At 42.6% G+C, this 15658-nt stretch overlaps 2 protein-coding genes across 7 annotated transcripts in view; one reads left to right on the forward strand and one right to left on the reverse strand.

Annotated features, from left to right (window-relative positions):
* The window catches only part of ulk4 (unc-51 like kinase 4), a 755583-nt gene that overhangs the window by 387138 nt on the left and 352787 nt on the right, over nucleotides 1–15658 (forward strand). The gene's annotated exons all lie outside the window — the stretch shown is intronic.
* The window catches only part of LOC134357924 (UBX domain-containing protein 6-like), a 62989-nt gene continuing 51788 nt past the window's right edge, over nucleotides 4458–15658 (reverse strand). Inside the window, exon 2 of the mRNA XM_063069702.1 lies at nucleotides 4458–5236. Within this exon, the coding sequence (XP_062925772.1) occupies nucleotides 4458–5236 (779 nt within the window). The remainder of the gene's footprint in view (nucleotides 5237–15658) is intronic.

The following is a 15658-nucleotide window of genomic DNA, read 5'->3' on the forward strand; positions in this document are numbered from 1 at the left end:
GCACAATACAGGCCCTTTGGCCCACAAAGCTGTGCCGAATGTGTCCTTACCTTAGAACTACCCAGGCTTACCCACAGCCCTCTATTTTTCTAAGCTCCATGTATCCATCCAGGAGTCTCTTAAAAGACCCTATTGTATCCGCCACCACCAACATCACCAGCAACCCATCACACTCACTCACCACTCTTCGTGTAAAAAACTTACCTAGCGTCTCCTCTGTACCTACTTCCAAGCACCTTAAAACTGTGCCCTCTTGTGTTAGCCATTTCAGCCCTGGCAAAAGCCTCTGACTATCCACACGATCAATGCCTCTCATCATTTAATACACCTCTATCAGGTCACCTCTCATCCTCTGTCATTCCAGGGAAAAAAGGCCGAGTTCACTCAATCTATTCTCATAAGTCATGCTCCCCAATCCAGGCAACATCCTTGTAAATCTCCTCTGCACCCTTTCTATAGTTTCTACATCCTTCCTGTAGTGAGGCGACCAGAACTGAGTACAGTACTCCAAGTGGGGTCTGACCAGGGTCCTATACAGCTTCAACATTACCTCTCAGCTCCTAAACTAAATCCCACTATTGATGAAGGCCAATGCACCGTATGCTTTCTTAACCACAGAGTCAACCTGTGCAGCAGCTTTGAGTGTCCTATGGACTCGGACCCCGAGATCCCTCTAATCCTCCACACTGCCAAGAGTCTTACCATTAATGTTATATTCTGCCATCATATTTGACCTACCAAAATGAACCACCTCACACTTATCTGGGTTGAACTCCATCTGCCACTTCTCAGCCCAGTTTTGCATCCTATCAATGTCCCGCTGTAACCTCTGACAGCCCTCCACACTATCCACAACACCCCAACCTTTGTGTCATCAGCAAATTTATTAACCCCTCCCTCCACTTCCTCATCTAGGTCATTTATGAAAATTATGAAGAGTAGAGATCCCAGAACAGATCCCTGAGGCACACCACTGGTGACCGACCTCCATTAGAATATGACCCGTATACAACTATTCTTCGCCTTATGTGGGCAAGCCAGTTCTGGATCCACAAAGCAATTTCTCCCTGGATCCCATGCCTCCTTACTTTCTCATTAAGCCTTGCATGGGGTACTTTCGCAAATGCCTTGCTGAAATCCATATACACTACATCTACTGCTCTATCTTCATCAACGTATTTAGTCACATCCTCAAAAAATTCAATCAGGTTCTTAAGGCATGACCTGCCTTTGACAAAGCCATGCTGACTATTCCTAATCATATTATACTTCTCCAAATGTTTGTAAATCCTGTCTCTCAGGATCTTCTCCATCAACTTACCAGCCACTGAAGTAAGACTCACTGGTCTATAATTTCCTGGGCTATCTCTACTCACTTTCTTGAATAATGGAACAATATCCACAACCCTTCAATCCTCCAGAACCTCTCCTGTCCCCATTGATGATGCAAAGATCATCGCCAGAGGCTCAGCAATCTCCTCCCTCACCTCCCACAGTAGCCTGGGGTACTTCTCGTCTGGTCCTGGTGACTTATCCAACTTGATGCTTTCCAAAAGCTCCTGCACATGCTAAGGCTTTTCGGTCCACTCTAAGTCATCCCTACAATCATCAAGATCCTTTTCAGTACTGAATACTGAAGCAAAGTACTCATTAAGTACCTCTGCCATCTCCTCCGGTTCCATACACACTTTTCCACTGTCACACTTGATTCTCTCACGTCTTATCCTCTTGCTCTTCACATACTTGTAGAATGCCTTGGAGTTTTCCTTAATCCTGTCCGCCAAGACCTTTCGTGGCCCCTTCTGGCTCTCCTAATTTCTTTCTTAAGCTCCTTCCTGCTAGGTTGATAACCTTCTAGCTCTCTATCATTACCTAGCTTTTTGAACCTTTCACAAGCTCTTCTTTTCTTCTTGACTAGATTTACAACAGCCTTTGTACACCACGGTCCCTGTACCCTACCATCCCTTCCCTGTCTCATTGGAACATATCTATGCAGATCTCCACACAAATACCCCCTGAACATTTGCCACATTTCTTCCGTACATTTCCCTGAGAACATCTGTTTCCAATTTATGTTTCCAAGTTCCTGCCTGATAGTCTCATCTTTCCCCTTACTCCAATTAAACACTTTCCTAACTTGTCTGTTTCTATTCCTCTCCAATGCTATGGCAAAGGAGGTCGAATTGTGATCATTATCTCCAAAATGCTCTCCCACTGAGGGACCTGACACCTGACCATATTCATTTCCCAATACCAGATCAAGTACAGACTCTCCTCTTGTAGGCTTATCTACATATCGTGTCAAGAAACCTTGAACACACCTAACAAACTCAACCCCACCTAAACCCCTCGCTCTAAGGATTTGCCAACAGATATTTGGGAAATTAAAATCTCCCACCACGACAACCCTGTTATTATTACACCTTTCCAGAATCTGTCTCCCTGTCTGTTCCTCGATGTCCCTGTTACTATTGGGTGGTCTATAAAGAACACCTAGTAGAGTTATTGACCCCTTCCTATTCCTAACTTCCACCCACAGAGACTCTGTAGACAATCCCTCCATGTCTTCCTCCATTTCTACGGCCATGACACTATCTCTTATCAACAGTGCCACACCCCCACCTCTTTTGCCTCCATCCCTGTCCTTTCTGAAACATCTAAAGCCCGGCACTCGAAGTAACCATTCCTGCCCCTCAGCCATCTAAGTCTCTGTAATGGCCATAACATCATAGCTCCAAGCACTGATCCACGCTCTAAGCTCATCCATTAAGTCATCATAATACTCCTTGCGTTAAAATAGACACATCTCAAGCCATCAGTCTGAGCGCGTCCCTTCTCTATCACCTGCCTATACCATGTTTTCCCAAACCAGAATCCTTGAATTAACCAGGAGATTTACAGTCTGCTGAGGGAACATCTGTGATGTTGAAGAGGACCAATCTAGAAACCTACCATAAAATCACTCCTCTGTGAAGTTAGAGACACAATTGGATGCACAGAAGCAATAACAGTTTATGTGTCCTATTTCTTCCTTTAAGCTGAAACCTAACAATATAAATTATGTTGATGGTTCAATCAACAATGAGCTCAATGCCCTCTCTGCTCTCTTTGAAAGGGGAATAATACAACACCTGCGCAAATACCCACAACATCTGTTGACCCTGTGATTTCTATGGATGTATGGTGGAAAGCATTCTGACCTGGTATGGAGTCAGAATGTGCAGGTTCAAAAAAGGCTGCAAAGGGACTCAGAACAGGCACAAGTCTTCCTCTCACTGACAGCTTCTGAAAAGACTGTGCCTCACAAAGGCAGCATCCGTCACTGAGGACATTCCCTCTTACTACTACCATTGGCAAGATGGTACACAAAACAAGATTCACTCTCAACATTTTAGAAACAGCTTTTTCCCCACTACCATCAGATTTCTAAATGATTCATAAGCATTATTTTGCTATTCATCTTTGCACTATCTAGTTATGTATGTAGTATGTATTTATCTATCATTGTAACACAGCTCTGAACTGCTGCCACAAAATAACCAATTTCATGACATAAAGTATGTAAGTGATACTAAACCTGATTCTGATAGATTTACTGATGTGGGTACAGCAGGCAGCTTTGCCACAGCAAAGCAGAAAATTCTAATAACTTCATGCTCCTCTGTTGAACTTCATGCCATATCTAATGTTGGAATACTCAGTCAACAAGTTGATCCCTTCTGCCTTCATTTAGGAGTCACAGATAGTTGGCATTTTAAGTGGAATTAAAGAACATACAGAAATGGGAGCAGCACTTGGCCATCTAGCCCATCAAGCTTGCTCTGCCATCCAATAAGATAATGGTTGATCTGTCCATGTACTAGGTCCACCCACGTGCCTTTCCTTACAACACTTATTTTCACTCTAAGTGTGTTTTCAAAATATTTAATGTAGGCTCTTCTACTTCCCTGGACTTAAAATTCTACAGATTCACATAGAACATTGAAGAGTACAGTGCAGAAACAAGCCATTCAGCCCTTAATGTTGTGCTGAACCAGCTAAAAGGCAAACTTTTGAAGACCCAAACGCTAATCCATCTTATCCTCACCATGTCCATATCCCTCCATCTTCCTTCCATCCATGAACCTATCCAAATGTCTCCTAAAATGTATTTGCCTCTACCACCATATAAGGCAGCACATTCCAGACATCCACCACTCCCTGAGTAAAAAAGCATACCCCTCACATCATCGAACCTACCCCTCTCACCTTCAATGCATGCCCTCTGGAATTAGGCACGTCAACCATGGGAAACAGATATTCTCTGTCCACTCTATCTGTGCCTCTCATAATTTTGCAAACCTCTGTCAGATCTCCTGTCAGCCTCCAACACTCCAGAGAAAAGAACCCAAATTTGGAACACAGTCCTTTTTTTTTCAAGAACACTGTGAACAAATTCACGGAGAGCTAAAACCTTATCATGCATAGAATGTTGCTTGCAAAATGTATCCATCCGGGAATCTAACACGCAATAGCGTGTAGTTATATTTCTTAAACTCCCTCCGCTTTTCTCTCTCTCTCATGGCTTTGGTTCTTAGCATGGTTGTCTTTTCAACAGCTTCTGATCTCATCTGTTGTTCGCATTTAACTTCTTCAGCTGTTAGATTATAGAAGTCATTGGGTAATTCAAATTTAGCTGCCTGGGGTGAAGGTTGTAAAACTCTGACCTGTCGATCCAGCTGTGCTCTAACTGGCTCAGCATTTAAAAGTTCATTCTTATATTGTCTGAGCTCTTCGTATGTAGTAGGAAAATCCCCATTGAACACATAAAACTCATCTTCATTCTCTTGCCTAGGTACCTGCAACATCTTTCTTTCAAATCCAATTGGCTGTAAAAATTCATGTGTTCCTTCTAGTTCAGATATCCTTTCCTGAAAGACTTTGTTCTGCAACTTGATCTTTCTGTACTTTTCTTCACTGGGGTTATTGCATATGTTATCAATGTATTTGCCAAGAGTTTCACAAGCTATCTTTATTTTTTCTCTATCCTTGTTGAATGTATGAATCATCATTATAGAGGCTCGTATCAGATCATCAGCAAATTTCATAAGAATGGCCTCCTTAATATGCAAATCTCTCCCACTTTTAGATACTGAGGCATTTGTCAGAGGGCAAATGAAGTACACTGCATCAACGGAGAAATTGGAGCCACCTTTCTTCAGGGCACTGTTGGGACCCTGATTATTTACAGTCTGTACTTCAGAGTTGCAGCTTCAGTCGTTAGCTCATTTTTTACCTCATTCTTTAAGCTGCCTCATTTATCCAGCCTTTAGTGATAGCATCTGCCCTCTAAACCAGGCAGCATCCTGGTAAATCTGCACCCTCACCAAAGCCTCAACATCCTTCCTATAGTGGGACGATCAGAACTGTACGCAATATTCCAGATGTGGCCTACCGAGAGTTTTGTAAAGTTGCAACATAACCTCCTGACTTTTCAACTCCATACCTTGACTTAACCAATTTCCCCCGGGATCAATAAAGTATGACTATGACTATAAAAGCAAGCATTCCATAAGCCTTCTTAACCACCATATCAACCTGTGTGGCCACTCTCAAAGAGCTATAACTTGGATCCCACTGTTAACACTGTTAACAACCTTGCCCTAATAGTGTACTGTATCCTTGCATTTGCCTTACCAAGGAGCAACACCTCCCATCTCTCTAGTTTAAACTCCATCTGCCATATCTCAGCCATATCTGCAACTGATCTATATCGTGTTGTATTCTTTACCAGTCTTCTGCACTATACACAACTCCACAAATCTTGGTGTCATCTGTAAATTTACTAACCTGTCCATCTGCACTTTCATTCAGATGATTTATATACAAACAGCAGAGGGCCCAGCACACATCCCTGAGGAACTGCACTAATTACACAGTGCCATCTCGAATAAATCCCTTCGACCACTTCCCTCTGTCTTCTCTGTGCAAGCCAATTCTGAATCCAAACCGCACTTTGCCACAGATCCCATGCATCCCAATCTTCTGGATTAGCCTCCCATGAGGGACTTTGTCAAATGTCTTACTAAAATCCATGTAGACTGCATCCACTTCCCTACCCTGTCTACAAACTCAATCAAGTTACTAAGGCACAACCTGATTAGGGTTTCCAAATCAAAGTTGCTGGTGAACGCAGTAGGCCAGGCAGCATCTCTAGGAAGAGGTACAGTCGACGTTTCAGGCCGAGACCCTTCGCCAGGTCCTGGTGAAGAGTCTCGGCCTGAAACGTCGACTGTACCTCTTCCTAGAGATTCTGCCTGGCCTGCTGCATTCACCAGCAACTTTGATGTGTGTTGCTTGAATTTCCAGCATCTGCAGAATTCCTGTTGTTAGGGTTTCCAAATGTTCATTTATCCAACCCTAAGAATTTAATCCAGCAATTTCCGTATAGCTGACGTGAGACTCACCGGTCTATAGTTCCCAGATTTTTCCCTTGTTCCTTTCTTTAAAAGAGGTACAGTATTATCGACTCACTAGTTCTCTGGGATCTCGCCTGCAGCTAGAGAGGACACAAAGATACTGGTCAAGAACCCAGCAATCTTCTTTCTTCTCTCCTTCAATAACCTGTGGTAAATCCCATTTAACTACTTATCCACGAACTACCCATTAAGAGGTCCCAACACTTCCTCCTCCTTGACCCTTGGGATTCAGCTTATTCCTACTTGCCAAGGGCTTTTCATGGCCCCTCTCGACCTTCCTAATTCCCTTCTTTAGTTCTTTTCTGGTTTCCTCGTACTCTTCATGTGCTTCGTTTGATCCTGACTACTAAAGTTTTACATACTTTTCCTTTTTCTTCTTGACTAAATCCAACACCTCTTTGGACTTCCAAGGTTTTCTTATCTTTCTATCCCCGTTCCTCCTTATAACAGGAAGATACCTTTCCTGTACTCTGTGCAATTGGTCTTTAAACACCCCTCCACATGTCTGATGTGGACTTGCCAGAGAAAAGGTGTTCCCAATTAACGCTTCTTAGTTCCTGCCTAATGTCCTCACAATTTTCCCTATCCCAATTTAAAACTCCCCTGCAAGGTCATACCTATTGTTATCTATAGCTACCGTGATAGTTAAGGAGCTGTGATCACTGTTTACCCACTGAAAGGTCAGTTACCTGGCTAGGCTCATTACCCAACGCTGGGTCCAGTTTGGCCCCTCCTATCATTGGACTGTCCACATATTGACTTAAGAAACCTTCCTGGATACACTTAGCAAGTTCTGCCCCATCTAAACCTCTTATGAGGTCCTGAAAGAAGAATATAGGGAGCTAGGAAGGGAGTTGAGAAAAAGGACCGCAAAGGTAGTAATCTCGGGATTACTGCCTGTGCCACGCGACAGTGAGAGTAGGAATGCGATGAGGTGGAGGATAAATGCGTGGCTGAGGGATTGGAGCAGGGGGCAGGGATTCAAGTTTTTGGATCATTGGGACCTCTTTTGGCGCAGGTGTGACCTGTACAAAAAGGACGGGTTACACTTAAATCCTCGGGGGACCAATATCCTGGCAGGGAGATTAGCGGGGGCTACTGAGGTGACTTTAAACTAGAATGGTTGGGGGGTGGGAATCAAATTAAAGCGGCTAGGTGTGAGGAGGTTAGTTCACAACAGAGGGATGGGAACCAGTGCAGAGAGACAGAGGGGTGTAAAGTGAGCGTAGAAGCAAAAAGTACAAAGGGGAAAAGTAAAAGTGGCAGGCCGACAAATCCAGGGCAAGCATTAAAAAGGGCTAAGAGAGTTGTAAAAGAGTGCCTGAAGGCTTTATGTGTCAATGCAAGGAGCATTCGTAATAAGGTGGATGAATTGGAAGTGCAGATTGTTATTAATGATTATGATATAGTTGGGATCACAGAGACATGGCTCCAGGGTGACCAGGGATGGGAGCTCAACGTTCAGGGATATTCAATATTCAGGAGGGATAGACACGAAGGAAGGGGAGGTGGGGTGGCGTTGCTGGTTAAAAAAGAGATTAACGCAATAGAAAGGAAGGACATAAGCCGGGAAGATGTGGAATCGATATGGGTAGAGCTGCGTAACACTAAGGGGCAGAAGACGCTGGTGGGAGTTGTGTACAGGCCACCTAACAGTAGTAGTGAGGTCGGAGATGGTATTAAACAGGAAATTAGAAATGTGTGCAATAAAGGAACAGCAGTTATAATGGGTGACTTCAATCTACATGTAGACTGGGTGAACCAAATTGGTAAAGGTGCTGAGGAAGAGGATTTCTTGGAATGTATGCGGGATGGTTTTTTGAACCAACATGTCGAGGAACCGACTAGAGAGCAGGCTATTCTGGACTGGGTTTTGAGCAATGAGGAAGGGTTAATTAGCGATCTTGTCGTGAGAGGCCCCTTGGGTAAGAGTGACCATAATATGGTGGAATTCTTCATTAACATGGAGAGTGACGTAGTTAATTCAGAACTTAAAGAGGGGTAACTTTGAAGGTATGAGACATGAATTAGCTAAGATAGACTGGCAAATGACACTTCAAGGATTGACGGTGGATATGCAATGGCAGGCATTTAAAGGTTGCATGGATGAACTACAACAATTGTTCATCCCAGTTTGGCAAAAGAATAAATCAAGGAAGGTAGTGCACCCGTGGCTGACAAGAGAAATTAGGGATAGTATCAATTCCAAAGAAGTAGCATACAAATTAGCCAGAGAAAGTGGCTCACCTGAGGACTGGGAGAAATTCAGAGTTCAGCAGAGGAGGACAAAGGGCTTAATTAGGAAGGGGAAAAAAGATTATGAGAGAAAACTGGCAGAGAACATAAAAACGGACTGTAAAAGCTTTTATAGATATGTAAAAAGGAAAAGACTGATAAAGACAAATGTAGGTCCCCTGCAAACAGAAACAGGTGAATTGATTATGGGGAGCAAGGACATGGCAGACCAATTGAATAATTACTTTGGTTCTGTCTTCACTAAGGAGGACATAAATAATCTTCCAGAAATAGTAAGGGACAGAGGGTCCAGTGAGATGGAGGAACTGAGCGAAATACATGTTAGTAGGGAAGTGGTGTTAGGTAAATTGAAGGGATTGAAGGCAGATAAATCCCCAGGGCCAGATGGTCTGCATCCCAGAGTGCTTAAGGAAGTGGCCCAAGAAATAGTGGATGCATTAGTGATAATTTTTCAAAACTCGTTAGATTCTGGACTAGTTCCTGAGGATTGGAGGGTGGCTAATGTAACCCCACTTTTTAAAAAAGGAGGGAGAGAGAAACCGGGGAATTATAGGCCGGTTAGCCTAACGTCGGTGGTGGGGAAACTGCTGGAGTCAGTTATCAAGGATGTGATAACAGCACATTTGGAAAGCGGTGAAATGATCGGACAAAGTCAGCATGGATTTGTGAAAGGAAAATCATGTCTGACGAATCTCATAGAATTTTTTGAGGATGTAACTAGTAGAGTGGATAGGGGAGAACCAGTGGATGTGGTATATTTGGATTTTCAAAAGGCTTTTGACAAGGTCCCACATAGGAGATTAGTGTGCAAACTTAAAGCACACGGTATTGGGGGTAAGGTATTGGTGTGGGTGGAGAATTGGTTAGCAGACAGGAAGCAAAGAGTGGGAATAAACGGGACCTTTTCAGAATGGCAGGCGGTGACTAGTGGGGTACCGCAAGGCTCAGTGCTGGGACCCCAGTTGTTTACAATATATATTAATGACTTGGATGAGGGAATTAAATGCAGCATCTCCAAGTTTGCGGATGACACGAAGCTGGGTGGCAGTGTTAGCAGTGAGGAGGATGCTAAGAGGATGCAGGGTGACTTGGATAGGTTGGGTGAGTGGGCAAACTCATGGCAGATGCAATTTAATGTGGATAAATGTGAAGTTATCCACTTTGGTGGCAAAAATAGGAAAACAGATTATTATCTGAATGGTGGCCGATTAGGAAAAGGGGAGGTGCAACGAGACCTGGGTGTCATTATACACCAGTCATTGAAAGTGGGCATGCAGGTACAGCAGGCGGTGAAAAAGGCGAACGGTATGCTGGCATTTATAGCGAGAGGATTCGAGTACAGGAGCAGGGAGGTACTACAGCAGTTGTACAAGGCCTTGGTGAGACCACACCTGGAGTATTGTGTGCAGTTTTGGTCCCCTAATCTGAGGAAAGACATCTTTGCCATAGAGGGAGTACAAAGAAGGTTCACCAGATTGATTCCTGGGATGGCAGGTCTTTCATATGAAGAAAGACTGGATGAACTGGGCTTGTACTCGTTGGAATTTAGAAGATTGAGGGGGGATCTGATTGAAACGTATAAGATCCTAAAGGGATTGGACAGGCTAGATGCAGGAAGATTGTTCCCGATGTTGGGGAGGTCTAGAACGAGGGGTCACAGTTTGAGGATAGAGGGGAAGCCTTTTAGGACCGAGGTTAGGAAAAACTTCTTCACACAGAGAGTGGTGAATCTGTGGAATTCTCTGCCACAGCAAACTGTTGAGGCCAGTTCATTAGCTATGTTTAAAAGGAAGTTAGATATGGCCCTTGTGGCTACAGGGGTCAGGGGGTATGGAGGGAAGGCTGGGTTCTGAGTTGGATGATCAGCCATGATCATAATAAATGGCGGTGCAGGCTCGAAGGGCCGAATGGCCTACTCCTGCACCTATTTTCTATGTTTCTATGTTACACAGTTTATATTTGGGAAGCTGAAATCCCCCGTGACAACAACTCTATTATTTTTACACATTTCTTTAATCTGCTTCTTTCCGACATATACGTTCAATGAAAGCCTCTTGCCATCATACCCCTTCTTTAAATCTCTCAGCACATCCTTTGCTTTCTTCTCCGAAAAGCTGATCCAATGTGAGAACAACCACCTGAGTCTCGATATGGACAAGACGAAAGAGATTATAGTGGACTTCAAGAAGACGCCGGTTGACCACTCTCCATTACAAATCAATGGCTCTGCTATGCTCAAGGTTCCTTGGTGTGCACAGAACATGTGACCTAACATGGGCCCACAACACCTCTTAATTAGTCGAGGCGGCACAACAACATCTACATTTTCTGAAGGTACTGAGGCATGCAAGGCTCCCTGCCCTACAGCTTTCTACAGGAGCACTATCGTGTGCCCTGCCTAGCTGCATCGTTGTGTGGTATGGAAGCTGAAAGACCTTACAGAGGATAGTAAAAACTGGTGAGAGGATCACTGGGGCCTCCCTCTCCCCTGCTTGTGACATTTACTGGGAGCATTGTAGATGAAGGGGCCGAAGTGTGGTTAGGGATCCCATTCCACAATCTCTTTGACCCACTACCATCAAGAAGGGGTTACAGGAACATCAGGATTAGGACTGCCAGACTGGCTAACAAAATTTTCCATCAGGTTGTGAGAATGTGAACCCGCCATCACTAGGACACTGAGCTGTTTATTGTACTGTTTACTGCTTGCCAGTGCTGTGCACTTTTGAATTATATTTTGTTGACTTATTCATAGTAATATTCAGGTGGATGTTTGAAAGCAAAGGACAGTACCATTATCATGGAAAAAGATGAGATTACGAACAGATGGACTGAGTATATTCAGGAATTGTTTGAAGATGATCGAAGTAAAAAACCAGAAATTAAGAAAATCTTAAAATCTGAAGTTCGTAATGCAAAAAATAAGATGAAGAAATGAAAGGCAGCAGGTCCTGATGAATTAGTAATAGAACAAATTATTGCCTTTGAAGATTATGCAATTGAAAAATTTACTGATTTAATCAATGACATTTATGAGACTGGAATAATACCAGAAGAGATGAAAAAATCAGTATTTATCCCTCTTCCTAGGAAAGCTGGAACAATAGAATGTGAATTACATAGGACCACAAATTTAATGAGTCGTATCACCAAGATACTTCTACGAAATTTGATGAAAAGAGCTAAAAATAAGATACAAGCTGAAATAGACAAAGAACAATGTGGTTTTGTGAAAGACAAAGGTACAAGAAACGCAATATTGATGTTAAGGATACTATCAGAACGAGCTATTCAAGTGCAAAAAGATTTGTCTGTTTGTTTTATCGACTATACAAAAGCATTTGATAAAATGAAGCACAATAAGTTATTTGAAATATTACAGGAAACTCTAGATCTAGATTCGAAAGACCTCCGCCTAATCAGAAATCTGTGCTGGGAACAAACTGCCACTGTAAGAATAGATGGAGAAGTGAGTCCGTTTATGAAAATCAAGAGAGGTGTTAGACAAGGGTGTGTTTTCTCCCCTTATTTATTTAATGTGTACAGTGAAACAATATTACAAAAAATAAGAGACATCTTGGAAATCAAAGTTGGCGGTGAAAACATCAATAATTTCAGATATGCAGATGACACTGTGTTAATTGCAAATACGGAGGAAAAACTACAAAACTTAATTGATATGATTGTTGAAGAAAGTGCAAAAATGGGTCTATCTATCAATTGCAAAAAGACAGAATGTATGGTGATATCCAAAAAGAAGGAGATTCCTATCTGCTGACTGAAAATAAATGGGGAAGACATGAATCAAGTACAGAACTTTTGCTACTTAGGAAGCTGGGAGGTGGCAGTTGCGACATGGACATCAAAAGAAGAATAGGGATGGCAAAAGACACCTTTACGAGAATGAAGAGTATACTGACCAATGCTAAACTAGGCATGACAACCCACCTCAGAGTACTGAAATGTTACGTTTATCCAGTTATGTTACATGGCTCAGAATGTTGGACAATATCTAGTAACATGAGGAAACAAATTGTAGCAGCAGAGATGTTGTTTTTGAGGAGGATGCAAAGAATATCATGGACGAAATGAATATCTAACGAGGATGTCATGAACAGAGCAAACACAAAAAGAGAAATAACGTATGAGATCATGAAAAGGCAACGTAACTTCATTGGACATGTGATTAGGAAAGAAGAGTTGGAATGCATGGTCATTATGGGAAAGATTGAATGGAAGAAAGCAAGAGGAAGACAAAGACAAATGATGATGGAGACAGTAGCCAGAGAATTGGAAATGAATACCAATGAATTGATCCACTTGACCCGAAACAGGAGTGTGTGGGCCATGGCGGTCAAAGCTCAAACCGGGCATGGCACCTGATGATGATGATGATGATTCGTGGTAATATTGTGTTCTATGCGCTGTGTGTAATAATTGTTTTTGCGGGTACACCGTCGCCTGAAGGTACTTTGTTTCGTATGGTTGTACAGTCAGTCGACAATAAACTTGAACTTAAACCTACCACGAACCACATTTCCATCGGTCATCTCATCTACTGCCTTTGGTAGTAATTTCCATGTTCTCACCACTCATTGGATAAAGCTTCTACTACCTAACAGCAACAGCTCTGGTTTTGTTCTTCTAAATAAGTTTATACCAGTGGTTCTCAACTCTTTACTACTCATGGCCCACTTTTGATTTTCATTTGCCTTTGTGGCCTCTACCCTCCATAGTCTCCATTAGTTTTTTTTGGTCAACTGTACTAATTATTCTAATATACAGTCGATATTGATGTTTTAGCAGATTTTAGGCATTATAGGTATTATATGTTAACTATAATGTCACAGGTATATTTGAAAAATGAAACCATTTCAAAGCTCTGAATATATAATTCCTTTATAATATATATAATATTCTTCCAACCAGCATTGAAAAAGCACTTACTATTGTTACTTTGGATATTTAATGAGATCGCTGTGACAAATACAAAGTGTTGTCATACAAATTGGACACAGCGCCATCATTTTGTCATGTGAGCATGGAATAAAACCATGCGCAAGATTTTTTTTGCTGCAGTAACCATGGGTAGTCAGATGTATATAAAAAAGAAAAATTTAAAAATATATATATAGACAGTACAATTCAATTGTGTAAGTAGGCTCTATAAAAAATTAGTAAACATCGAATAATTATAATAACTGTAACCTCATGAAAAAGTATCAGTATTGAATATACAGGTTTCCACCGCCATCCGAAGGTAGAGCATTCCTATGAAATGGTTCGTAAGCCGGAATGTTGTAAAGCAAAGAAGCAATTACCATTAATTTATATGGGAAAAATTTGTGAGCGTTCGCAGACCCAAAAATAACCTACCAAATCATGCCAAATAACACGTAAATCCTAAAATAACAGTAACATATAGTAAGAGCAGGAATGATATGATAAATACACAGCCTATATAAAGTAGAAATACTTTTCTATAATCATTACCTGCACTGTTCTCCGTAGCGAAAATCTCACGCAAACGCTCTCAGCAAAAACACTCTCTCCAGTAACCTTTAAGCTATGAAGCTACCAAATCATACCAAATAACACATAAAAATACACAGCCTATATAAAGAAGAAATAATGTATGTACAGTGTAGTATCACTTACTGGAATCGGGGGGACAGCGCAGAGCACACTGATGATGGCTGAGTCGTCGGAGGTTGGGGTGGTGCAGTGGCCCCCACCCTCCGGGCAGCGACCCGATACCGATCCGCGAAGAGTGCAGGGGTACAGCGGTAGCCGGGACGCACCCAGCACATCTTTAAGAAGAAAGCAAATCGCCTCTGATCTGGGCCGACATTTAGCTTGCTTATTTCGGCTTTTTTTCTTAAAGGTGTGCTGGATGCGTCCCGGCTACCGCTGCATTCTCCGCGAATCAGTATCTGTCCGCGGCCCGGGGGCTGGGGTATCGGGACACTGAGGTGTCGTCTGTTTCCATCAGGGCAGGCAGGTCATCTTCTTCTATCTCTGCCTGCCTCGATGTCAAAGGTCGAGGTTCGTCGTCTGCTGTGGCTGATGTGGAAGGCTTGCTTGACTGCTAGCCTCGCGCATTTTTCTATCATACAGTTCTTTGTAAGCACTCAAACCATCTTGCAAATATGCCCTAAACCTACATACCCTTTCAAAATTAAAGTTGTACTTTATCATTGCAGCGAAAATCTCACGCAGTTGCTTCACGTTCAATTCCTGGACTACTTCACTTTCGGTCCGTTCGCTACTGCATTTGGTTTCAATTGTTATCCTTTCCTCTTCCAATTGCATCAGCTCTTCATCTATCAGTTCTTGGTCATGGGATGCCAAAACCTCTTCAACATCATCTTCGTCAACTTCCACAAGCCAAACTCACTTTGTCCTTACTTCGTCACCACGATCAAAACCCTTAATTATGTCTAGTTTTGCGCTAAGTGTAACACCCTTACGAGCTCTTTTAGACTTTTCCGATACCTTAGAACCCATCTTGCAAACGGATGCTCACAGGCACGTGTTTAAGCAATGCTGGCGAGAATGCCGTTCCGAATCCGGGGGAGGGGCAGCTGCTTGGGGTGCGCACCGCTTTTTTTTCGCGTGCTGCCTTTTTTCGTAACAGTAAAAACACCTTCTGTTAGCGAAAACAGGTAACTAATGTAGGTCTTTCGTAACAGCGAGGTGTGGTAAAGCGAACGTTCGAAAAGTGGGGGGTACCTGTACATATAAAATAAAACTAGTTTTTTAAGCAGTTGCAAACAACAGGAATTCTGCACATGCTGGAAATTCAAGCAACATACATCAAAGTTGCTGGTGAACGCAGCAGGCCAGGCAGCATCTATAGGAAGAGGCGCAGTCGACGTTTCAGGCCGAGACCCTTCGTCAGGACTTTTTTTTAAGCAGTTGTTCTAGTTACTTAAATTTTTAGA

The sequence above is a fragment of the Mobula hypostoma genome, chromosome 17 (assembly GCF_963921235.1).
Source record: "Mobula hypostoma chromosome 17, sMobHyp1.1, whole genome shotgun sequence".
In the NCBI taxonomy this organism is placed as follows: Eukaryota; Metazoa; Chordata; class Chondrichthyes; order Myliobatiformes; family Myliobatidae; genus Mobula; species Mobula hypostoma.